Below are 24,825 nucleotides of genomic sequence, written 5' to 3' on the forward strand. Positions count from 1 at the left end.
CGCTGAAGGCTGGCTGGAAGCCAGGAGACCTACGTCATGCGCTGCGCTGCCTGTCACAGTCTGTGTGTGACAGAGAGACTGAGAGAGACATGATGATTTGAGCCGAGCCGAGGGCGCCGCCGCCCGCCGAGGCTGAGCCAATGGTACTGGTTAAGCAGCACAGCAGCAAGAGGGGCGCCGCGCCGCCCGGCCGGCGGCATTCAGTCATTGCGGACAGACAGTGCAAGTGAAACAAGTAGAATGCTGACGCCCCCCTGCTGAGTGGCGCCCTAGGCGACTGCCTGGTTCGCCTTACAGGTGGCGCCGGCCCTGGCCATGACTGTCCCTCATTGGCCCTTTGCTCTTCTCCTCCAGCACTCACTGGTGTTCTGGGCTGTGGAGGGAGCAGCTGAGCCAGCTGCCTATCCAGGCATATGGAAAGATCCCGACTATAGTGGGATCTTTTCTCAGCCTGGTCAGGCTAAAAATGGTTCACAAGAGTGCAGAACTACTAACTGCACTCCTGTAAGCCATAGAAGTAGGGCCAAAAAAAGCTTTGGCCACACTTCTCCTTTAATCTCAAAGTGAGGCGGACACAGACAAAACCTTACTCTAGATTTCTGTGGATAGCAGTATTGGGCTAAATGGATATTCTTGGGGTCCTTTCACACGGAGCGGACCCTTTTTTTTTTTTTCTGTATGTGTGTGTGTGTGTATATATATGTATGTATGTGTGTGTGGTGTGTGTGTGTATATGTATGTATATATGTGTGTGTGTGTATATATATATATATATATATATATATATATATATATATATATATATATATATATATATATATATATATATATATATATATATATATATATATATATATATATATATATATATATATATATAATATAATTTTTTTTTTTTTTTTTTTTTTTTTTTTTTTTTTTTATACGGACACTTATGTCATCCGGTCCGTATGTCCGTTTATCATCCCATCCGTTTGGGGATGATAAACAGGGATAATGTATGTCAATGGGATTACGCAAGGATGTCAGCGGATGACACCGCTGACATCCATTTTTGCGTCCGTTACGTTTCTTTTAAACTGAAGAAAAAATGGGGTTCTCTTCCGTTCCAAAAAACAGAACTAATAGGAAAGGACGCAGATCGGATGTCAGTGGATGGTCATCCGCTGACATCCGCAATCCCATTGGCATGCATTATGTCCATTTTTTCATCCACAAAAAAGGGATGAAAAATGGACATACCCATGTGAAAAGGACCCTTCGTGTTTTTTTCTATTTATAAATACCCTTTTTTTAATGTAGTTTGACAACACTTTCGGTTCCGGCCACCTAAGCGTCCCTTAGACTTCTAGGATATTGGCGTTCTTTAGCCAAGGAGCCTTCGGGGAGCCTAATAATATAATCTTGTGTTGTTTCGCCACCGCTTCTATAGCAGCCTGCGTGCCAGGCACTGTCACTAGTGCGCATGTGCAAGATTGGAAGGTGCACGCTGGGTACACCAGCTATACTGCATCCCTGAACTCACTGGTGCTGGCTTCAGATGCCCACACTTAAGATGGCCGCCGTCAGCATTTCATGCAGGACAACTAACTTAGACATTTGGCAAGTAGGCAACTTATTTACAATACTGAAATAGGGCTCTTTCACACGGGCGGTCCGATCAGATCCGCCCGCCTGTCAGTTTTTTAGGCGGATCTGATCGGATCCTCCATGCAGCTCTATGGGGCAGCGGATGTCAGCGGAGACACCTCCGCTGCCATCCGTATCCGATCCTGTCCGTGAAATCTGGACGGATGGAAACCCTATCTTTCCATCGTTCAGGTATCGGATCGGATGAGAGCGGACAGGCGGTCCGCTCTCATCCGATCCCCCATAGAGAGCATCGGTGGCTGTGACACCTCCCTCTCCGCACTGCAAGCAGAGACGGAGCTGTCATCCGCCGGCTCAGCCTACGGAGGCGGATCATGTGAAAGAGCCCATACTGAGAATATTCAAATTGAAGTGTTTTTAGGACTATATAAATGTGTTTTTTTTAGAGTAGGAGACTAGCTCCTTTTTAAAAAGGAGTAAATAAAATTGGTTACATTTGGAGAGCTAAACTGTTTTTATAGAAATTTGTGGAAAAGCTAGTTTTAGGCTGAAGTAGTTCTGTAGTGTTTTTCCAATTCTGTATATAAGGAACAGTGTCTACTTTTTATGGTTTATTACATGCAGATAAATTTGAAGCCATCTCTAGCAGCACGTGTCTGTCTCTGCTGCCAGGCTAAGCTCCTCTTCATTCGAAGGTATTAAGTAATGGGGCAGTCTGCTCTATGTGACAGCTTGGACATTACAGCTATCCTTAGCAGATTTTTCTGCAATTACAATAGCTCTAGAGAAATGTTTATGTACAATATGCATGAAACCGTAGGGTTGGGATATGGGTACTATAAAAAAAAAAAAAAGTATTCGAACAAAAAATTTGTACTATATTTGCACTTATTAATACGAAGTAAAATAGTAGTGTAGAATCCTTCAGATGAATGCTGTCATTGTGGCTCGAAGGTTCACTGACCTGATGTCTCCTGAAAAGGCATTTGCTTCTCAGGAGACCCTAGGTAATCCTGACAGCTTGTAGCCTGTCAATCTTCTTCTTTTGGTTTGAGGTCTCCCATACACAGATTTATTTTGTGAGAGGGGATTTTCTTAAAGCCCATCTCCAGGTTTTTTTGGGAGCAGGCATTTTGTAGAAGTTCTGTGACTTCATCTACTGTACTGAGGTGATGTATAATTTCATTGATGCAAATTACCAGATCAGGCCAAGCTAGTTTGCTATTCATTCAAAGGAGTCGGGAAGTCTGTGTTGCTGTGTTTTATGCAGTGCGAGCAGGCCTAAAGCCCAACTCTAGGAAAACTTTTCGGACTTTTGGTGTGTTCAGAGAAGTTGCCTTTAATAATGACTACTCTAGGTCTAGGTCCAGATTGTACTTTCCGAAATGCATGAAACTACAGAGCAGCAGACGCCTCTGCAAGAATGAGAGTAGTGGCTACCCTACAGGGAAGATAATCTGCCCCTGTTCTTCCCTTGTCTGTTCACACAATAAAGGCATTTTGTGAATGGACAAGGGGCCCCTATGAAATTTGAACCTTATAATTCTTCCCTCATGGTGGTGTCTTCAAAATCTTTATCAGGTTTTCAGATGCACCCTCTTCTAAAAATGTGCGTGTATACAGTGCTGTTAAAGGCAAACAAGAAGTTTTTATTAAAGCGGAGTTCCACCCAAAAGTGGAACTTCCGCTTTAAATAGTCCTAACCCCCTGACATGCCACATTTGGCATGTCATTTTGGGGGGGGGGGGGCAGCGGGTACCTAGTTTTGACAGGTACCCGTTCCCACTTCCGCTCAGAGCGCCGCGGCGCCCTGAGCGGAAGTTCTCCTCTCTCCCTCCCTGCAATCTTCTGGGACATGTCAGAGGTCCCAGAAGATTGCCGCCAATCACGACGCGTAGCGCAACTCGCGCATGCGCAGTGCGTACCCGGCTGTGAAGCCGCAAACTGTCACAGCCGGGTGCCCACATCAGTGATGCCGCGGAGCAGAGAGGGAGAAGACGGCGCATCGCTGGACCGTGGGACAGGTGAGTGTGCAGTCAGGCTGGAACTCCGCTTTAAGACCGTTAAATTGGTTGTAATGGCTGAAAGTAATTTGTCTCCTATGGATCACAGGAGTGCAGTTTTGTTCTGCATTCTTGTTACCCGTTTTTTTAAGTCCTCTCTTTGCTGATGTCACAGAAGTCAGTCCAGGCTCTGCATCACCACAATGGAAGCCAAGATCCCTCAGGTTCTCATTGTAGAGGCGCCGGAGGACAGATGCTGCATCCACCTAGGTGAGTATAAATCTAAAAAAATAAACCCATGCATCTTTTAATGCATTTTCTGCATTAAGTTAAAAAAACAATTGTCCGCCCCCCAGCACCCCTTGGCAACAGAATAATTTTAATATCTCTAAGTATTTACCTATTGATAAAGCTATCTGTATTATTGAATTTGTTTTCACCAGCTAGCCTGTTAGGCTGGCCATAGATCTTAAGAATTTTGAATGAAATTTGTACACAAATTCTCAGATTTGAATGCCATTCAAAAGATTTTGTTTGCTTTTTAACATTTTGATTTTAGAAAGAATGCACTTTACTGACAAAAAAACATACACTGTTTAAAAATGTTTAAAAGAAAAAAATTCCATCCCCCTCCTTCGAATGTTCTTGTCACTGCAGTAGAAAACAAACCTCTGTTTTTTTTCTAATTATTAGTGGGTCAAACAATCTTCTTTTTTTTTTTTTTTTTTTTTTTTTTTTTTTTGGAATCCTGCTTTTTCTAAGAATTTTTCTTTGAAAGTGTGCCCATCTATGGCTAGCTTTAAGATTGCAAGGGGCGATTTTTTTTTTTTTTTTTTTTTTTTTTTTTTTTTTTTTTTCCTGTTACTAGAATATTTCTGCATTGTGTGAAGGCACCTGCACAATCTTCAGAATTGGAAGTCAGCAGTAGCCTGCTTCTAAGACAGATTCTTGACTTTTCATGGTTACTGACTATATAAAAACATTGCTACGTTGGTCATTATTTTTGAAGTCCTTTTTCTGATAAAGAAGCGATCTTGTAGGTTTTGCCTAGCTGGAAATAGATGATCTTTTAGGTTGTTTGGACAGCTTTTTGTGCAGCTGTTGACTAACAGGCCTAATTGAGATTCTTTTGTTTGAGATACACCTTGTCCTATTGTTCCCTTGTATACAATACATCAATTTCTTCCTTCCTGCACACTTCTTAGTGTTTGCATTACATGACCCCAGAGAGCCATATGAAAACTACGCAGAACAGAAGCGTTGTGAATATAGAATAGGTCCTTTATTTGGTTAGCAGTGAAACCAATCCTATTTTGATGGCACTCTTGTAAATGCATTTGGATTTTGTGGTCATTTGATAATTGGCTGATAAGACACAATGGCAATTTTCTAATGCTTTACCTTTTCACAGAAAGTGACTAGTAAATGCTAAAAACTTTCTGTAAAGGCTGGAAGCTAGTTCTGGCACTGTATGATTGCGTATATTTAGGCCAAGTTCAGTAGAGTACTTTTATGATCCCATTCTTCTATATGGTCATTATTATTTTACAGAAATATATGTATGTATGTATGTATGTACCCTGTTTCCCCTGAAAGTAAGACTTAGTTTTGCCTCTCGCTTGAATATAAGGCCCCCCCCCGAACATAAGGTCTCCCCGATAATAAGGCCCCTCTGAAGCTACCGTAACTCTGGACCATAGCGCACAGCTCACTGTTGGCCGCAGCGCAGCCGGAGCAGACAGGAAAGTGCGAGGTCTCTTTTAATCAGACAGCCTGCGCCGCTGCCAGGACAAGCTGCCGTCTGCTACTCGCTTTGCCCTGACGGAGTCTGGCTGACTCCCAATTAGACAGTGAGTCGCGCGGGACATGAGTCAGACACATTTTGTGGACACACAGGGGTGACTGAGGTAGGGGGGAAATGTCTGATAAAGGGGTGGGGTGGATGTCTGGTGAAGGTGTCCACTGGCACAGGGGTGGGGGGAGTGGGATCACTTAAAATGGCACAAGAGGATCAGAGGGGGGGCAATCAAAATGACACAGGAGGATGTCTTTTGCTGGTTTGTAATGACAACTACTACTGTACCGTATACAGGTAATTTCCTTTTTTCTTGTTCAACACTACACCACTGTGCCGCCTCTGCCAGTGTAAATGGTCTGTCTCATCCCTGTAACTGCAAGAGATCTTCCTGTTAAACAACAAACTTACTGGCTGGATCACCAGATGAAAATGAAATGAAAGCCTAAAAAAGGAAACTGATGCAGCCATCGCATCTAAGAAATGGTAATTCACAATCCAATGTTTGCTTTTGGATTGAATACTGCTTTAAAGGTAATAAATACTGTGGTATTTTTGTCAAACAAATTAATGCAACAAAAGTTTTTTGGCAACTACACTCACTGAGTCCCCGTTCACACTAAGGCGACCTGTGAGGCGACCTGGTCGCCTCACAGGTCGCCGTAGGTCGCCTTCCATAGGGAAGCTGCGGACCCGTTCTAATAGGAGCGACACAAGTCGCTCCGACTTAGAAAAAGGGTCCGGAGCTTCTTTGGGGCGACCGCCATAGACTTCAATGTTATGAAGTCTGTGGCGGCCGCTCCGAGGTCGCGGCTCGCACCGCGACCTCGGAGGTCGCCCCCCCCAGAGTCGGATCGCGGCAATGTGAACGGGGCCTAAGCAGTTTTAGTAGTACTATACTAATAGTATATCAATATCTGTGTATCAAAACAGCCTCAATTCTTTGTGGCATGGATTCCACATTGCACAAACATTCCATTTTGAGATTCCAGTCCAGGTTGAAATGATTGTATCATGTCATTTCTACAGATTTAGCTGAACGTTCATTCTGTGAATCTGTCATTCTACTATATCCCAATGGTGTTGTATTGCTTTAGGATCCAATGACCTGGTCTGCTGCTACTGTAGTCTATCCACCTCCTTGTTAAATGTGTCAATTCCGAGTTGCTTTTCTGCTCATCAGTTGTAAAAAGTGGTTATTTGATTTACAATAGCCTTTCTGCCAGCACAAACCATTTTCCTCCAGTTCTCTCATCAACAAGGTCTTTCCATCCCCAGAACTGCCGTTCACTGGATATTTTTTTGTTTGCACCATTTTTGGTAAACTGCAAAGGTGTGTGTGTGTGTGTTTTAAACCCCAGGAGATTAAGCCTGGTTAGCACCACCAATTGTACCAAGGTCGAAAACCATTCTGGTGTTTTCGACCTGAAGTTGCTGACTGCTCTCTGTATGATTTTATACACTGAGCTGCAGCCATGACTGGGCGTTCGTTATACATGTTTCTTATAAATTGTTGTGCAAGTAATTTTGGCAATGCCCAAGGTAAATGCTGACTGTCACCCTGACTGCTGCTGCATATTTCTTATGGCTGCCTGGAATCTTCTGAATGTAATGTCTCAAGCTGGCCATACAGGAATCAAGATTTGGTTGCTTCAACAGAGAATGGCTGAATTTCAATCCACGTGTGGCCATTGCGTTTGAATAGAAGTCGATCTACTGATAGACTTCTGTCAACCACCGTGTTGGATAAAAGCCACTTGATTAGCGCCGCAGGCAAGAATTCAGAGCTGATCTGTGTATCCTCCCAATTACTGTCCTTAAAGGCTGGGACATGTTCTTTTTTTTGAGGTGGAACAAATAACATGTTTCCGCTCCTGCCTCAAATGTCCCAAGTAACAGCAGGAGGGGGTTCTTTGACCTGTTGTACCCACTGTCTACTTTTTAAAAACCATCCAGCACTGTGGGGCTCCGTCCATATAGCCACGTCAGTCAGTCATTCATTCATTCATTCATTCATTCACAGATTGCTGTGAATGAATAAACGATTACAGTCTTCGACTGCGGCAGACAGATTTGTAGTTTCAGTGGGCTGCAGGGGGTGCTGATGAGCACTCTCGTAGTCTACCAGCATGTCCTCTAGCTTTCAAACCGCATCTACGGAGATATGGGCTAAAATAAAAACTGGAAGATTATGTCTATAGGAGTCCACATTGCACCGGAGATCTACCAAATGCGGCCGTACAAAAAATTATGTACTTATTTTTGTAGAGAAAAAAAAAAAAAAATGTGCATTTCTATTCCATAAAGGTGAACTTGGCCTGTAAGTGTGGTTTTTTTTTTTTTTTTTTTTAATACAATGTAATGAATGTGTAACTTTGTGCCTTCTACGAATAGTATGGTAATTCCATTGTAATTCGGAAAGCGTGTATGTTTTCATCTTCACAAGCTCTGGCTCTTCATTTAGTCCCTTCGTTAAACCAGCAAAGGGATGATGTAACCAGTTACACAAGCTGTTCTCATTGTTTGACATTGCTGTAGGCCTCCTCCATTGTAATATTGCCGAGGCTCTATTCCATGTTTGCAGAAGCTGTCTCTGAGAACGATGCAAATCCTAGCTCTGTAGCTTTTTGTTTCCCTCTTCATAAATAGGAACCTTATCAGAAATGTTTTCTGGTTCACCATCTATAAATGTTCTAGTAATTCCTAAATTGGATACATTTTTACAGACGGCAAACGACAAATTGAAGAAAACTCAATGTAACATGAACATTTTTTTTTTTTTTTTCCTCTCCAATGGTTTATGGGATGGCGTATGTGAAATCTGGTAATCCTGTGGATAAATGTGTTAGGGGTACAGAGTATCACTTGCAGTGTAAATATTTGTACCTGTATATTTGAGTAGCTATATAGTAGGATATGTGGAATGAAGTATACCTTAACTAATCACTGTGACAAAGTATCATCCCAGTATAGTAAATAGAAAGATTAAAGAGGATTGAATTTGGGACTTTAGATATACTTCTGTGGTCACTTAAAGGGAAACTCCAGTCCAGTCCAAAAATGCACTGGATAAATATCTTTGATATTATTCATTTTCTGGCTAGCTGCTTGTGTAGCTTAGAAAGTCTTATTTAAACTAGACAAATGTCTTCTTCTTGTTCACCGACAACGCTTATCTGAATTTTCTAAGCTGCTTTTCACTTCCTGAAAAGGTTGTCGATCTTAGACAGGCATGCCTAGACCTGCTCAGCCCCACCCCTATCCCTCCTATCCTTCACAGAACATGATCTCCTCCTGTCATCCTAGCCTCATTTGAGAGACGCAGTATATGAAGGAAGGTACAAAGGAACATTTCTAAAAGTTTTTTTTTTAGACTGATACACCCGTTCCCATCTATGTGACTTTGAAAAGGTGCCTGCACTATTTTGATGCGACTTTGATTTTGAGAGTGTAAAGTTGGATCAAAGCTGCACTTAGTCACTCTAAATCCCACAACTTGGAGTCGCACTAGTGAAAATGTAGCCACTAGGCTGGAGTGCGTCCTTTGGAGTGCCTGGATCAAAGTTGCATCAAAATAGTGCAGGTACCTTTTTTTTCAAGGCAGCTGATTTTCAAAGACGCATGACAAATCACACTAGTGTAAATGGAGCTTTAGTCTACGTTTCCAATATTGAGAGCGCCACTTTGATCCTGTGTTACACTCTCTGGATCAAAGTCCCATCAAAAGTTGCATCAAAGTAGTGCAGGTACATTTTCAAAGTTGCATAGATGGGAACAGTTGCCATTGAAATGAATGGGTTGTGACTTGTCATGCGACTGTGTCCACAGTCGCATGTCAAGTCGCATTAGGGGAAACCTAGACTTAGTGTGGTTGCCTGTAATATGATAATTGTAGACTGCAAGCTGAGACCCCAGAGCACTTCCAGCTACACCGACCTTTTCCAGCACAGGACAATGTTTGTGCTACTCTGCAGTAGGAGGAGATTACTGTGGGGACACGATCTACCAGATGCCTGTTTTTGATGCATAGGTAGATCACGGCAGAGCCCCAGTTGAGAAACTGTGCTACTGGTTTAATATGGTATGCCTGTTTTGTGGATATTTTACATGTTGACAGCCAAAGTATACATCCAAGTTTTTTATAACGGTTTGTGTTTTTTCCCATAGTGCGGCTGGTGGTGAAATCTTCAACCAGTGTGTAGCAGAAAGAGAAGAGGCTTTTAAAGAGAAGGATGTCCAGCGGCTCATGAGGCAGATTTTAAAGGGAGTTTCGTTTTTGCACAGGCACAATGTGGTGCATCTTGACCTGAAGGTATGCACAATTCAATAGGATCTATTTTAGGTATTCCGTTGTCCTCTATCAATGGTTCTTCTGATTTAGGCTAATGTTACATCATTTGTAAAGCTGTGGGGAAACCATTTTATACCTAGCTGAAGGACAAAAACATCTGATGCTTTAACTACAATAATGCTTTTGTGTTAGGTGATAGCAGCTCTCAAATAGTCTTGATGGAACATTCTTCATGTTAAAAAAATTACTGTTTATTACTATAAATAACCTTTCAATGTGAATTACGTGCCTTCCTTTATTATTTTGATGGTAAGGTCTGTTTTAAGAGCAAAGTTTAAAATGAAAATGGTAAAGTAGCTCCTTTTTCAGTAGTCTTAACAGCTTGGGCTACATTCACACTAGCACTCCTGCATTTAGTTTTACCCTTTTTGCTTCCTAGATCACATTCTCTGATCTGTATTCAGGGTATCTAAACTGTCCCTAAAAGCACAGAATTTAATTTTCTGCTAAACTGAATACACTTGAACCCAGGTAAACGTAGTGTGAATTTTTTTTATTTAAAATTCATTACATTTGTATGCGTTTTTAGAATGGCCTAGAATGCCTTTATGTCATTGCCAGTGTGAAAGAGGCCTTCAAGGTATAGCCCATTAACGAAGTCAAGGCTTGTTAAGGCTTGATATGCAGATACGTTTTTCACATAGGCATAGCTATATCGCCTGCATTCTAAACCTGGTAGTGAGGTGGACTGGTGCACTTCATCTGTGTTGGTGGCCTGGAAACCTTCTGCTTACCTGTTTTAAAAACCAGATTGATGCAATTTGTGGGGGCATCTCCATGGCAAAGACATCTATCCCACTTAATATACCCTGTACAAATCCACTCTCAACACTTTCCTAGTTTTGACCTTGCTACTACCGAAGAGGTCGCTAAAGATTTCTCAGAAGCCCGCCTTACCACCTGTGCCCTGGATCCTGTGGTAAAACTACTACAGTCACCCTCTTCTTCTACCCTATGCTCCCTCACTCATTTCTTCAATCTCTCCCTCTCTACTGGCACCTTCCCCTCCCCTCCAAAAAATGTCCTGGTCACCCCCAGCATTAAAAAGCCCTCACTGGACTTCACCAGCCTGAACAACTTAAGACCCATCTCCTTTCTCCCTTTTGCATCAAAACTTTAAGAACGCTTAATCGACAATTGTCTGAGCTCCTACCTCACTGACAACAACTTTCTTGACTCCTTACAGTCTGGCTTTTGCTTACTACATTACACTGAAACTGCCCTACTGAAACTCACTAATGATCTACTATCTACTAACTGCTAAAACCAATGGCCACTACCCCATTCTCCCACTACCAGACCTCTCTGCAGCCTTTGATACTGTTGACCATCCCCTCCTCCTCAAAAAACTCCACTCTTGGCCTTCAAGGCTCTGCTCTCTCCTAGTTCTCCTCCAACCTACCCATCAGTCTCCTTCAGTGTTATACCTATAACGGTTTCCTCCTCCAGTTCCTGTTTCTGTGGGGGTACCTCTAAGGCTCTGTCCTCTGACCCCCTCCACTTCTCTATTTACACCTCCTCCCTTGTTCAATTAATTAACTCCCATAGCTTCCAGTACCATCTCTATGCTGATGACACACAAATCTATCTCTCTACTCCTTACCTCTATCCTTTAGTCTCCTCTTACATTATGAACTGACATATCGGCATGGATGTCGCACCACTTCCTCAAAATCCATCTTTCTAAAACCGAGCTCATATTTTTTTTTTTCCGTCCCCTACCCCCTGACTTCTCCATCAAGATCGATAATATAGCCATCAGTCCCTCCCCTCATGCCAGGGTGCTAGGTGTAATCCTGGACTCTGACCTGTCCTTTCAGCCCCAAATCCAATTGCTGTCCAAATCTTGCAGACTTCACCTCAGTAACATCTCCAAAATATGCCCCTTTCTAACTCCTTGAGAGGTAAGAGGTTTCTTCCCCCTCCACAGCGGTTTTCCAATTGAAATCTGTGTGGCTGTGTAGGGCTTCTCATACACAATTGGATTATTTTATTTGGAGATCTTTGAATGCACAAGCAACAGGTCCCATATGTCACTGTGGCAGACTTGTAATTGTCAATGGAACACAAACACTGTGATTGCCACATTCGTAGACCCTTCCTCCAGCTCTCCAACTGTAATCCCATACCCCAGTAAGGACATGGGGATGGTGGGAGAGTCTGCCAGAGCCTGGTGATCCACTGATTGCTATTGCTTGGGCTTCTTTGCAAAAAAAAAAAAAAAATAATAATCGCACACCTTTTCTCCTGCAAAAATATGCATTTATTTATTCTTTTTTTTTAATTATTTTTTTAAAGATGGACTTAGCCTTTAAAGAGAGGAAGAGCGTTTCTATAACTGATCCAGTGGCTGCAGAGCTTGTTCTAGTGAGACAGGCAACTGCTGATCTGACAAATCCCTTTCAGATTGTAACCTGCAGCTGTGAAGAATCAGCATTATTGAATTAATACTTTGTGCTGAACTGTTTGCTACTCGAAGAACATTTACCTAGTGACAATTCTGGCTAATGAACAAGTCATATTCTTACCTGGTCCTTACTTTTAGTTTTTGTAGTATCCTTTTTACAGGATAAGTTTCTACCCATGGCCCTCCAGTTATGGCTAGAATTGGCATTTACCTGAATGAACATGACTGTTTTTGAAGCTTTCATTTATTGTATTTTTTTTCTCTAGTTTGTTACTGTGTTTTCAGTTTTGATCCCTAATGTGTTATCCTGTAATAATGAGATGGATCAAATTCTGAACAATGTAGCATATTTTTTGTGAGGGATTTATTTAGGGGGTAGATCAAGAAAGCAAGGTGTGAGAAGAAGAGAATGTACTGTGGTGTTTGTGATCCAAATTATGTTAAAATCTTTTTGAGCAAATAGTAAATCTGAGGGCCTGCTCCTTAGTCACGCTTTCAAATGGGTATCTGCACTGTACAGTACTCCTATCTGGCTCATCTCTGCCCCCCACAAATCCTGTTCGGGTAATTCTGTCTGATCAGTCAAATGGCGCTTTTCCACTGCATGGAACCGAACGGTTCGGCTCGCTTTTGTGCTTTTCCACTGCTGGTACCGCATGGTATAGTGTAGGAACGGTTCGGTACGTGGCGCTTTTCCACTGCATGGAACCGAACGGTACGGCTCTCAAAAACAGTACCTACTCAATTGTGGTTCCAAGAGGTACCATATCCCACAATCCTTTGCATGCAGTCACTACTAGCCACTGATTGGTCAGAGAATCCCACCCACCCCGTTGTTATCCCACCCACTTAACTTTAGTACTACTTTAGTGGAAAAGCAAACCAATACCGTAACGAACCGTACCATGCGGAACCAGCAGTGGAAAAGCAAGCAGGGCAGAGTAGAGCCGAGCCGGTACTTGCAGTGGAAAAGTGCCATATACCATAGACACACAAATTGTCACCAAATCCAAACAAAAATGGGAGAATTGAAAAACCATTATTTTGGTACTTTTCTTTTTTTATTTAATTAACTCTTCGATCATCTCCTGTAAATGCTTAGTCATGTATACATACATTTCAGGAGTCTGGTTGCTGTTAATTATGGTTGAGTAAGCAGTTCAAGTTTTGACAGTGCTGTAATTGCTAGGGTGCAGCTGTAAGGGAACACAACAGTCCAGTTTGCAGATTTAATCTCGGTTCAGAACAGTATACGGAGAAGATATTTCAAGCAAGGAGTTATCAGTAGAGCACTACATTCATTTATTTATTTCAGGTTCTTGTATAGCGCTGTCAATTTACGCAGCGCTTTACATCTACATTGCACATACACATCAGTCCCTGCCCTCAAGGAGCGTACAATCTAAGGTCCCTAACTCACATTCATACATACATAGTAGGGCCAATTTTATACAGGATCCTATTAACCTACCAGCATGTCTTTGGAGTGTGGGAGGAAATCGGAGTACCCGGAGGAAACCCACGCAGGCACAGGGAGAACATACAAACTCCAGGCAGGTAGTGTCGGGGTTGGGATTCGAACCAGCGACCCTCTTGCTTTCATCTACTTGAACAGTAAGGTCCAATTCAGAGAAGGGCTTTACACTGGAAAAACACCTTGGACATGTACACTACTTACTCACACCACTTGTCTGCTGTATTTTATAACTTTTATAGTGGAACTTCACCCAAAAAGGCAAGTTCTACTTGTTTGCATCGTTACCCCCCCCCCATCCTCTTTAACAATTGGAACTTTTGGAGGGTTGAGCAGTTACCTGGTTTTGACAGGTACCCCCTCCCACTTTCTGTCTAATCACAGTGGTGATTCAAATAGAAATTCCTTCCACCTCTTACTCCCACAGCCTTCTGGGACGCATCTCCTGTCCCAGAAGAATTGTGAAGCATTCACAAGTACAGTGCAGCTCGCACATACACAGTGAGAAGCCGACTGCAAAACTGCAAGGCCTCACTGCCAGTTTCCTGTAGTATTTGTAGCTGCTGACTTTAATTTTGTAAGGGTGTTCTTCTTTAGCTCTTTAAAGTTGTTGTTAAGCCACTATGTGATCTTTACATCATCCCCTCTGTTAGATTACAAACTGTATCCTAGTGCCTGTGCTTTAATGATAAAAAAAATACGATTTCTACCTGTTTCACAGCTCCTAGCGGCGATCACATGACTCCCGACTCTTTTCTCTCTCCGTCTGACATCTCCAGGGGGCAGGGCCAAGAACTTCCTCTGACGTCAGCTGGGGAGGAAAGGAGTAGAGAGACGGGAGTCACGTGACGGCCAAGAGGCGCTGTGAAAAAAATAGGTAGAAATCTGCTTTTTTTTTTTTTTTTTTTTTTAAGGCACAGGAGTTGGGATACAGTTTGTAATCTAACAGAGGGGATGATGTAAGGAGCATAGTTTTGTAGCAGCTTGGAGGGGAGCAGAGTGGCACTAGGGAGAGCTGACAGGGAGGGGAGGGGGAAGGTTGAGAAGGACAGGGGGAGAGCTGCAGATAGTTATGGATGCCAGAGACACGTACACTGACCACGATATCGGGGCTCTGCAGCCTTGATACCCATGGTCCGTGTACAGGGAGGAGGGTAGAAACTGTCAGGATCAGCCAGGTACTTTAGATGATACAGGGGGCCAAATTACACCGCACTGTGCTGTAGAACATGCTTTAAAGGAACAGGATCTTAAGTTGGTAAAATATAAACATGGATGTGAATCTGGTGCCTTGAGGTGTTTTTTTTTTTTTTTTTTTTTTTTTTTCTTTAGAAGTAATATATCCAATGTTTTGAAGTATATTTAAAAATCAATACATGTTTAGACTTAAAGGTGGTATGGGCCCTATTTTGTAAAAAGACACACATAAACATATGAACAGATTATCATATTAAAGCTGAACTCCTGGTATTATCTGTATTGCATACTTGCATTGGTTCAGCTAGGTACAAGAAGTATGCATATCCCTAGGGATCACCGGGGAAGCTGAAAATTACTGTAGTAGTTGTTGCTGCTACTACTACGGTGATGGCCAGGTTCGATACCAGTGGCTCCCCCTCTGCACAAACAAAGGTGGTCCCTCGCTAGGCACATCCGTCGTTCAGTGAATACAAAGCGCTCTCTGATTGGACGGTGACATTGACTGTTTTAAAAAACATATCCTTCAAATGGGATCGATTTTAAAGAGCCGTGTGTTGTAAACTTTTTTGATGAAATTATTGAATTGCTTTTCCTTTTTTACACAGCCACAAAACGTTTTATTAACCAGCGACCGTCCACTAGGAGACATCAAAATTGTGGATTTTGGCTTGTCCAGGGTTGTGAATAACAATGAGGAACTGAGAGAAATAATGGGGACCCCAGAATATGTTGGTAAGTATCTCTTTAATAGAATAGCACATTTGAGTACAGCTTATCTAAAGTGTTGCAAAAAATATGAACTTTTTAGAAATGTGGCCTTTGCAGCAGAGGTTATATAAATGGGGTTTAAAAAGCAGTTTTGACTGGCAGGTTTAGGGTTCATGCCAAGAAGCAGTTCAGGAGGTCAGTATAGCGCAGTCTGGAAACTACTATGCATATATCCTGCTGGCAGCTCACCAAGGGTGCTGTCTATGGACCTGCATGAACCCAGCTGTCTGCTTACCGAGGAGTGCTGTCTATGGACTTTGCATTGTACTGCTTTGTATAAATCCGGCCGGCAGCTCACTGAAGAGTGCCGTCTATAGACCTGGCATGTACTGCTGTGTATATGAATCCTGCTGTCTGCCTACTGAGGAGTACGGTCTATGGACTTTGCATTGTATTGCTGTAAATAAATCCTGCTCACTGAAGAGTGCTGTCTATGGACCTGGCATGTACTGCTCTAGAAGGATGCTATAGGGACCTACTGCTGCCATGATTTGATAAATCGCCCTCTGTATTCCTTTTGGATCACATACTTAACAAGTTGTTAATGTTGTTATACACAAAAAATAAAGGGTATTCCTGTATTTTTTTATTTTTTCCTTTTTAGCACCTGAGATCCTGAGCTATGAACCAATCAGCACGGCTACTGATATGTGGTAGGTGCAAGTCATTTATATACATGTGGGTAGAATGCTATCTTATACAAGACAGGTTGTGATAATGATATAAAACCAGTAACATGATTGTATATTTTTATTCCAGGAGCATTGGGGTACTGGCTTATGTCATGCTCACAGGCACCTCCCCTTTCCTGGGAGACGACAAGCAGCACACTTTCTTAAACATTTCCCAGCTGAATGTCAGTTACACAGATGGAGAATTTGAAGGGATATCGGAACTAGCTATTGATTTTATCAAAGCACTTTTAGTGAAAGAGCCAGAGTAAGTCCTTGTATTCATCTCTGTACACATCTATTTCCTCAGGTTATCTGCTGCTTCCTGTGTCTATGCATCAATATCTCCCTTCCTCCCTCCTTAGAGCGGAACTGCTGAGTGCACATTTTAACTATTTTGAAGAATTGCTTGCAGTGCATCTTTCAGACTAGTTTTTCTGGGTGTTGGTTCCTACAACTCATGAGTATGTCATGTCTGTTGGACAAGGAATTTAATTTGCTTCATATAATTGTTACATTTAGTTGACTTGTTTTTCTATTACTGCTATAGTGTTTCATAAATTTGGTATAAAAATGTCCATTCCTTGGTATTAAAAAGGAAAACTTAAGAAATTATAGTATTTTTTTTTTTTTTTCTCAAGCGGATTAACCTTTATGGTGTAGGACTAACCTTAAAAAAAAAAATCACAAATTTTAAATGTTTTTGGTTTCAAAATTTACTTCAGATTTTAAAACCCTACAGTTTTCGAAAGAATAAGATATTTTGGATGGATATATAGATATTTATTTATTTTTATGCCATGCAATCGTACTTTTTTTTTTTTTTTTTTTTTTTAACATGTCTTTATTGTATCTGTATTTTTAGTAAAACTAGACTTTCCTTTTAGTGCAGCCAGACGCACAAAATAAACTATGAGAAAAAGACTTAATTCACTAAGAAATATTGAATGCAATATTTAGATCATGTGTCTATTCAAATATCGTGTGTGACAAATTGTCAATTCATTATATTGTTTATGGTAAACCCCACAGAAATACCAAACGCATGATACACTATAAAATGAACGTCTAGCCACTTAAGAGTTGAAACATTTAGCAGCCTCTGCTAAATGTCACTATTCCATCTTAGAGATGTGGGTTGTCAGAACTGGCACCCGCCATTATCCTTTGCCATGCCCCGTTCTTTCAACTGTCGCCCAAGGATTCTGGGCAAATGTAAACAAAGGAGCAGACTTTGGTTAAAAAAAGAAATCCGTACCAGGTTGTTCGGGCCCTTTAATGAATTTGTAAGGGGAACCAACACAAAAAAAACAGTCCATAATTCCATAAGGGATCCTTATCCTGGCAGGCTAGAAAAGGAGGAGGGTCTGATGAGCATGTACCCCCCCACCCAAACCAGGTCACATGCCTCAACATAAGTAAGGGGCGCCAACCTTGTCCCTATGCTAATTAGGATAAAGGTCTCCTTCCCCACAACCTTAGCCTTGTGGTTGTGGGGGTCTGCAGGCAGGGGGCTTATCAGAATCTAGAAATGCCCCCTTTAACAATAGGGGGCCTCCAGATAAAGTTCCCTCTTCATAAGACTGAGTAAGGCATACATACCACTATTCATTCACAAAAGAAACAACTATACACTAGAAAAAAAAACACCCAAACGTTTGGCAAGTCCTTTATTTAAAAAAAAAAAAAAAATAAAATTGTTTCACAATGTACATCCATCGTCAAGCATTTGTTGTCCAGAGATGCTGGCCCACATCAATGATGAACAATGGCTACCAACCTGCCCAAAATGGAAAAACCCAGAACACCGATCTGTTGCTTTCCTGGCGAGTTCTGAATGTCTTATCAGAATCCCCACTGCTAAAGTAAACCAAGGGGATGAGGTCACCTGGGAGACGCTATTGGCCAAATATGGACATGATCATATTTGGTCGATGTCACATGGGTGACCCTACTGCTTTGTTTACTTTAGTGGCGTGGACCCGCAGGGTACGCGAGGATACCTAATGTGTGTTGTACAGTCAGCCTCTTAAAAGTTGATTGAAAAAGGCTCTATTTTTTCCTATAAAAATAACAAACCTGTTATACTTGCCTCCTCTATGCAGTGATTTTGGACTGCGCAGCCCCAATACTCCTCTTCTAGGGTCCTTTATATGTGATCCTGGACCCTCCCTCCTGTTCAGTGCCCCCGCAGCAAGCAGCTTGCTATGGGGGCACCCGAGTTAAATCACATCTCCCTGTGTCCATTCAGACATGGAGCCCCGACCCAGTCCCACCCCCTCTTACCTCTGATTGGTTAGCTGACGTTGACATCAGCAGCATCAATGGTGCCACTGCTGTGTCTCAGCCAATCAGGAAGGATAATCTTGAATGGCTGAGACACTCCTGGAAATCGCTGGACAGAGAGGGACCTCGGGTAAGTGTTGGAAGCTGCTACACACAGAAGGCTTTTTATCTTTATGCATAGAATGCATTAGGATAAAAAAAACACTTCCGCCTTTAAAACGTAATGCCTTTACAACTCTTAAGTATGTGTATCCTATGTGCATGTCTTTATCCTAGTGTAAGGGGTTCTCTATCCCTTTTGGGCTACCTGCGTATGTGGTACTCTGAGTGGCTGCATTTACAGTTGTATTTCAGAGCACAGATGTAGATGAGATTCCCATGGGGCTCCCATAGTTCCATTGAGCACAGAGGGCATTAATAGAATGTGATGGTCAGTGCAGCCGAGGACAGTTTAAATCTCCGAGGAGGAAGTTTAATGGAGAAAGTTATAATATCTGTTTTAGAAAATAAAATTGGTTGTAAGGTCACCTTAAGCCCACTATCACCAGGCAGATCCACACTGCACAGTGTTATGTAATGAAGAGAAGAATCTAATTGCTAGAGGCAGCACAGGCTGCCTGAGGCCAAATTTCCTGTGGCTACTATTGAGAATAGGCAGTTAAAGTTTGCTAGGATTGCACAAACTGACACTGCAATCTTTAGCAGCTGAATAAATGGGACTTTAAGAAATGTTTAAAGACATCCCTTCCATCTAACAACATTTTTAATATAGTTACAGTAGTCCTATTTATCTAAACAATAGGGATGCACCGAATATTCGGCGGCCGAACATTATTCGGCCGAAAATAGAGAAAATAGCACTTTCGGCGTTCGGCCGAATAAGTCAAAAGGCCGAATAATTTTGAGCCGAACAATGTCAGCTTCCGCCCTGACCGCTCACCTTCCTCATTGCGGCTCGCGGCTCCCTTCTCACACGCCGCCGGTGTCCTGTCCGGCCGCGAGTAGGGGGTGTGACGTCACGCGCGCGTCCCGCCCCCTGCTCCTGATTGCGGCTCCTTCACACTAGGTCCACGCCCCGCCCCCCTGTTAGCGGCTTTTGGCTCTGGCTGCAGTTCAGGTATGTGATGTGGAGCTGAGCACATTTGGGGGAGAATACGGTAGCTGGCAGCTGCACAAACATTAGTGTGCAGACTGCCATATGTTGTTGCCACTTGCCATGCTCATTACATTAGAGTGCCCTATAAAGTGCCCCTTAAAAAAAAAAAGAAAAAAAATGTGCCCAACAGAGTGCTCCCTTGACATAAAATGTGGCCATCAGCGTGCCCCTTATTTTATGTTAAGGGACACGCTGATGAGCATATTTTATGTTAAGGGGCACTCTGATGGGCATATTTTATTTTAAGGGGCACACTAATGGGCATATTTTATGTTAAGAGCAACGCTGATTTAAATGTTTTGTTTTGCCCATCAGCGTGCCCCCTAACATAAAATGTGCCCATCAGCGTGCCCCCTAAAAATTGGCAAAATGGAAAAAATTCGAAACACCGCGTTCGGTATTCGGCCTTCGGCCGAGCATTTCATTATTATTCGGCTTCGGCCAAGAATTTCATTTCGGTGCATCCCTACTAAACAATGATCATTAGATCTTTGAAATGCACATAGAAATATGACAAATGCTTCAGAGTCTGCCCTCAATGCCTACACCCTCCAGCGTTTTTTCTATCTATCCTTAGTACACAGGGTATCTTCTATACAACTACTATTGAAGTTGGGTGGGCCCTGTCACCAGATGCACAACACGTTTCGTGGGTTCAGAACCCCACTTCCTCAGGTTCTGTGTAACTACATTACTAAAATACCACTTCTACACTTTCTTTGTGTCCATTTCCTGGTTTATATGGTGTGTGTGATAGATGGATATTTCACACACATTAGGGAGTGTTTACAACGGCCACAATCTAATGACATTCTTTGTGGGTTAGAATAGTGTTGTAAATGTATCCTTTCCTTTTGTTTGGCAGAGGTCGGGCAAACACAGAGGACTGTCTCCAACATCCTTGGATAGCGGAAGGCGATCTCCCGGATCCTTATGCTAGTGCTATGAATTCCGTACAGGACAACAGCCAGGCAGTACAATCGGAGGATGAGGAGGAGCTGAAAGCAGAAAGTTCCCCGGAAACCAGTCCAGGTCAGGTAGACTCAGAAGAACAGACTGTAACAGAGGAGTTGATATTAATGGCTTCTTACACGTTGGGACAGTGCAGACAGACCGAAATTGAAAAACAATCTGAATCTAAAGCCATTACAAAGCGATTTAAGTTTGAAGAGCCAGTGTTGCAAGAGATTCCTGGAGATTTTATCTACTAAGCTCTGGCATTTTGGAACTGTAAGACTTCTAGAGCTTGGAAGTGTTTTCTTAGTCATTGAGCTTCTTGATTGACCAGACGGTAACATCAGCCTGCTGACTACTTTGTTACCATGGCAAGATGAATCCAATTCAACAGTGCCGTGTTAAATCTCAGATTGAGCAAGATCTGTCTATTTTTGAGTATATTTTTTTTATTTTATTTATTTTGTTTTATTTTTTCTGGTTTGTGCCTAAACACCACCATATTACCCATTCGGTTGTGAATTTCTTGAAATGGCAGCACAATATATTGTCTCCTGCGGTCCATTCTAAGATGTGGTCAGTGTTGCAATACTGGAAAAAGGACTTTTTTTTTTTCTACAACCATCCTTGTTGGAATAAATATATTTTAATAAAAAGAAAGTAATTGTAAAATTAAAATGCTTTGGGCGGCGTGTGCCTGATACCTGAAGCTTCTAAGAAAGGTCTTTAAAGTAGCCTATCAGTTAATCTGCATTAAAAACATATATATATATATATATATATATATATATATATATATATATATATAAATGAATGGTACTTAAAAAACAAAAACAAAGGCCATATGTAAATTAATGTGCTACCGATCAGATTGTACCTTTTTATATTGTTTGTTCAGCTGAAGAGATTAATAAGAAAGGGCTATAAATACCGTACAGAAATAGTCATTTAGTGGAGGTAAATTGGCTGCACACATAAATGGTGGTGACTGGGTGCCAGTTGTAGTCTTAAGAATATTCCATCTGTGTGGAAAGCTAAGAGATAATATAAATAATTTCTATAACTGTGTTGCTGTAGCAAAAGGATACAGTGGAAGAAAGATGACAGTACCGTGCCCAGACACCACCACTGCAGCTAGGGGAAGAGAGGGCTGGGAAACATCCAATTCCGACGCTGCAAAATCTTTCTTGCAGAATGTTTTTGCTAAATCTTTAGCAACTCACTAAACACAATAACATTTCAGTGTAATCTTTGCACATTCATTGCCAAAATGAACAGGTGCCAAAATGTGTTGTAACCACTTAATCCCATAAGAACAATAGATGCATCTCTTCTACTAACAGAGTGAAACTTTGAATTCCTTTATCCCGAGTATCACAGTAACACCAGAATAACATGGAATACTTAGGCTGCAGTTATTCACAGCATAGTGGTTTTCCACCACCCGTTTGGGGTGTGCTCTACCGGCAGTTCTAAAAACTGTAGTAAGTTGACTGCAGTGGTGCTGGGGACACAAGCTAACATGGTGTAAGTTGTCTGCAGTGACTAGGGACACAAGCTAACATGGTGTGTTACACAGAGATGGATACTTATACTTGGATCTGTTGGTTCGATTCAATTCAATTTGCACTATTTTGCATGACTTTTATTATCTTGTTTTGGTAGGGATATTACCTATGTTTTGTTCTCATTCAGACAGTTACTGTAATCTTTGTTAAGCTAATGAGACTCTATACATAAGTCAATCTGTACTATTGTTCATGTCATTACTGAAGGAAGCACTTCATGTTGCTAGTCATTGCGTTCCCTGTAAGCAGCACATAATGCTGCTTTGTATAATCTGCAGCATTGGACAGATGGTGTTCGCACAACATATGAGCTATAAATCTCATGCAAAGATTTCCAAGTAAATTAAAACCATTATTGGAATATGTTGTCTGTACTCTGCCTGCAGACTTCCTGAGAATAAAGATTCATGTGGGGGTAATTAATACCTGTTTTATCTATGGTCTTGTAGCCGTGCAGCCCAATGGTGATCACATGTCACATAGGTGTTCCAGGCCCTAGGTCATTGGTAACGGAAATGCTGCATCTGATCATCATTTCCCACCCCTAGAACTCTGTATGGCCTGGAACATCACATTCGATGTTCACTGATACGAGTAATGTAACCCTACACAGTTTACTGCAAAGCTCTACACAGGTGTTCTGTTTCTGACCAGTTTCATGGCTTTGCCTTTCATTTACAGCCTAATGAAGGGAGTGCTAAATTGAGATTGTAAAGGGATATGTGATTCTCTTGTTAACTGAATTTTCCCAAGCCGGGCCCAGCTTGCCTTATGAGCGTCTTTTAATAGTCAACTTGTCTGAGTCCCGAGCACCCCTCATCACTATAAAACATAATCTGCTTGACACTGCCTGGGGGACCCCAGCTGGAGGAAAGCACTATAGGATGTGACTCCAGTTTTTTTTTGGTTTGTTTTTTTTACTTCACTCGCCAATCTTTGAGATGTGAACTGCCCATAGGAAGAAATTGCCCTATTCTGTTCTTGTGTGGAGCCCCTTTGCTTCCTAGGTACATGCAGTATACTTCTGCTTGGTTTGGAGTACAGGGTGGCGAAAAAGCCAGCCTGTATTTTATGGTCTATTCCTTGGGGAGGGATGTGAGATATGATTATTCTGTTAATAGTGCTGAAAGAGGCCTGGGGTAAAAATAAAAACATTTTAATGGTTCTACTCGAGCATCCGTTGTGTGAAGCCAGTAAGCATTTGTACTGCACTTGAAGGTCAGCAATCCCTTTTTATATTAGGTGCTGCTCTTTGTTTACTATGCTGTCATGTACATTCAGCCATGAAAGGTTTGTGTGAAAGTATAAGTTGCAGAACAGTGAGCAGTTGCTTTAAAAACCAGGCACGAGTTATTTGTAGGCTCATGTGCAATGTCAGTCATGCCCTTTTTTTTTTTTTTTTTTTTTTACCCGTCTGGAAATCCTTTTCACTTCAGCAGCAAATTGGTGTAAAGTTAAATGCTACAAGCTAAATCCAAGTCTGAGAAAGTAGCTATGCTGTGACCTGTAGACTACATAGAAGTTACTGGTCACTACCAGGTCAGTGATGTCACTCTGTGGTTGAAAGGGCATTTTTACTTCACTTGTTGGACGAGGCAAAGCTAAAATATTCACTGTGCTGTAATACCCAATCATGTTCAAGGACAATCTTTCAAAAGGTATATTTTTTTGGTTTGCTTGCACATTAAAGCCAGCAAAATGTCACCTTATTCACTAAACTAAGTAAGTTTTTACTTTTTGCTAAGAAAAAAAAAAAAATAACTTTGGCTGACTGAAGTTATCTTAAACTTATTCACCAAGCAATCGTATGTAATCAAAAGTCCTGTTTTTGTTCCCCATTTTCCTTGTACATGATTGGGTAGTGTCCCAAGGGAGTTTCACTTTTGTTTTACCTTTTTGCTAAGTACTCTCCTAATAAATGAACCCACTGAATCTGAATAGATCATTCCAGTTAGCATGCAGTGATGAGTAGGGGAATGGCTGCTTCCATGCAGTGATGGGTAGGGGAATGGCTGCTTCCATGCAGTGATGGGTAGGGGAATGGCTGCTTCCATGCAGTGATGAGTAGGGGAGTGGCTGCTTCCATGCAGTGATGAGTAGGGGAATGGCTGCTTCCATGCAGTGATGGGTAGGGGAATGGCTGCTTCCATGCAGTGATGGGTAGGGGAATGGCTGCTTCCATGCAGTGATGAGTAGGGGAGTGGCTGCTTCCATGCAGTGATGAGTAGGGGAATGGCTGCTTCCATGCAGTGATGGGTAGGGGAATGGCTGCTTCCATGCAGTGATGGGTAGGGGAATGGCTGCTTCCATGCAGTGATGGGTAGGGGAATGGCTGCTTCCATGCAGTGATGGGTAGGGGAATGGCTGCTTCCATGCAGTGATGGGTAGGGGAATGGCTGCTTCCATGCAGTGATGGGTAGGGGAATGGCTGCTTCCATGCAGTGATGGGTAGGGGAATGGTTTCTTCCATGCAGTGATGGGTAGGGGAATGGCTGCTTCTGGCTGACGCATCAGTTTTGTCTCGTTAAAGATTCCCATAGAGGGCAAACTGCAAAAAAAATGGGTTTCCCTTAAACTATTTTGCTCTCTTTGAAATTCAACC

General features: G+C 42.1%; 1 protein-coding gene across 1 annotated transcript in view; it reads left to right on the plus strand.

Moving 5' to 3' along the window:
- STK17A (serine/threonine kinase 17a) overlaps nucleotides 1–21,379 on the plus strand; it is a 58,021-nt gene extending 36,642 nt beyond the window's left edge. Inside the window, exons 3-7 of the mRNA XM_082259305.1 lie at nucleotides 9,556–9,700; nucleotides 15,426–15,552; nucleotides 16,193–16,241; nucleotides 16,348–16,527; nucleotides 20,567–21,379. Coding sequence (XP_082115431.1) covers nucleotides 9,556–9,700; nucleotides 15,426–15,552; nucleotides 16,193–16,241; nucleotides 16,348–16,527; nucleotides 20,567–20,912 — 847 coding nt within the window. The 3' untranslated portion in view covers nucleotides 20,913–21,379. The remainder of the gene's footprint in view (nucleotides 1–9,555; nucleotides 9,701–15,425; nucleotides 15,553–16,192; nucleotides 16,242–16,347; nucleotides 16,528–20,566) is intronic.
- The last annotated feature ends 3,446 nt before the right edge of the window (nucleotides 21,380–24,825 follow it).

This window comes from Pelophylax lessonae, assembly GCF_965119305.1.
Source record: "Pelophylax lessonae genome assembly, chromosome: 5".
In the NCBI taxonomy this organism is placed as follows: Eukaryota; Metazoa; Chordata; class Amphibia; order Anura; family Ranidae; genus Pelophylax; species Pelophylax lessonae.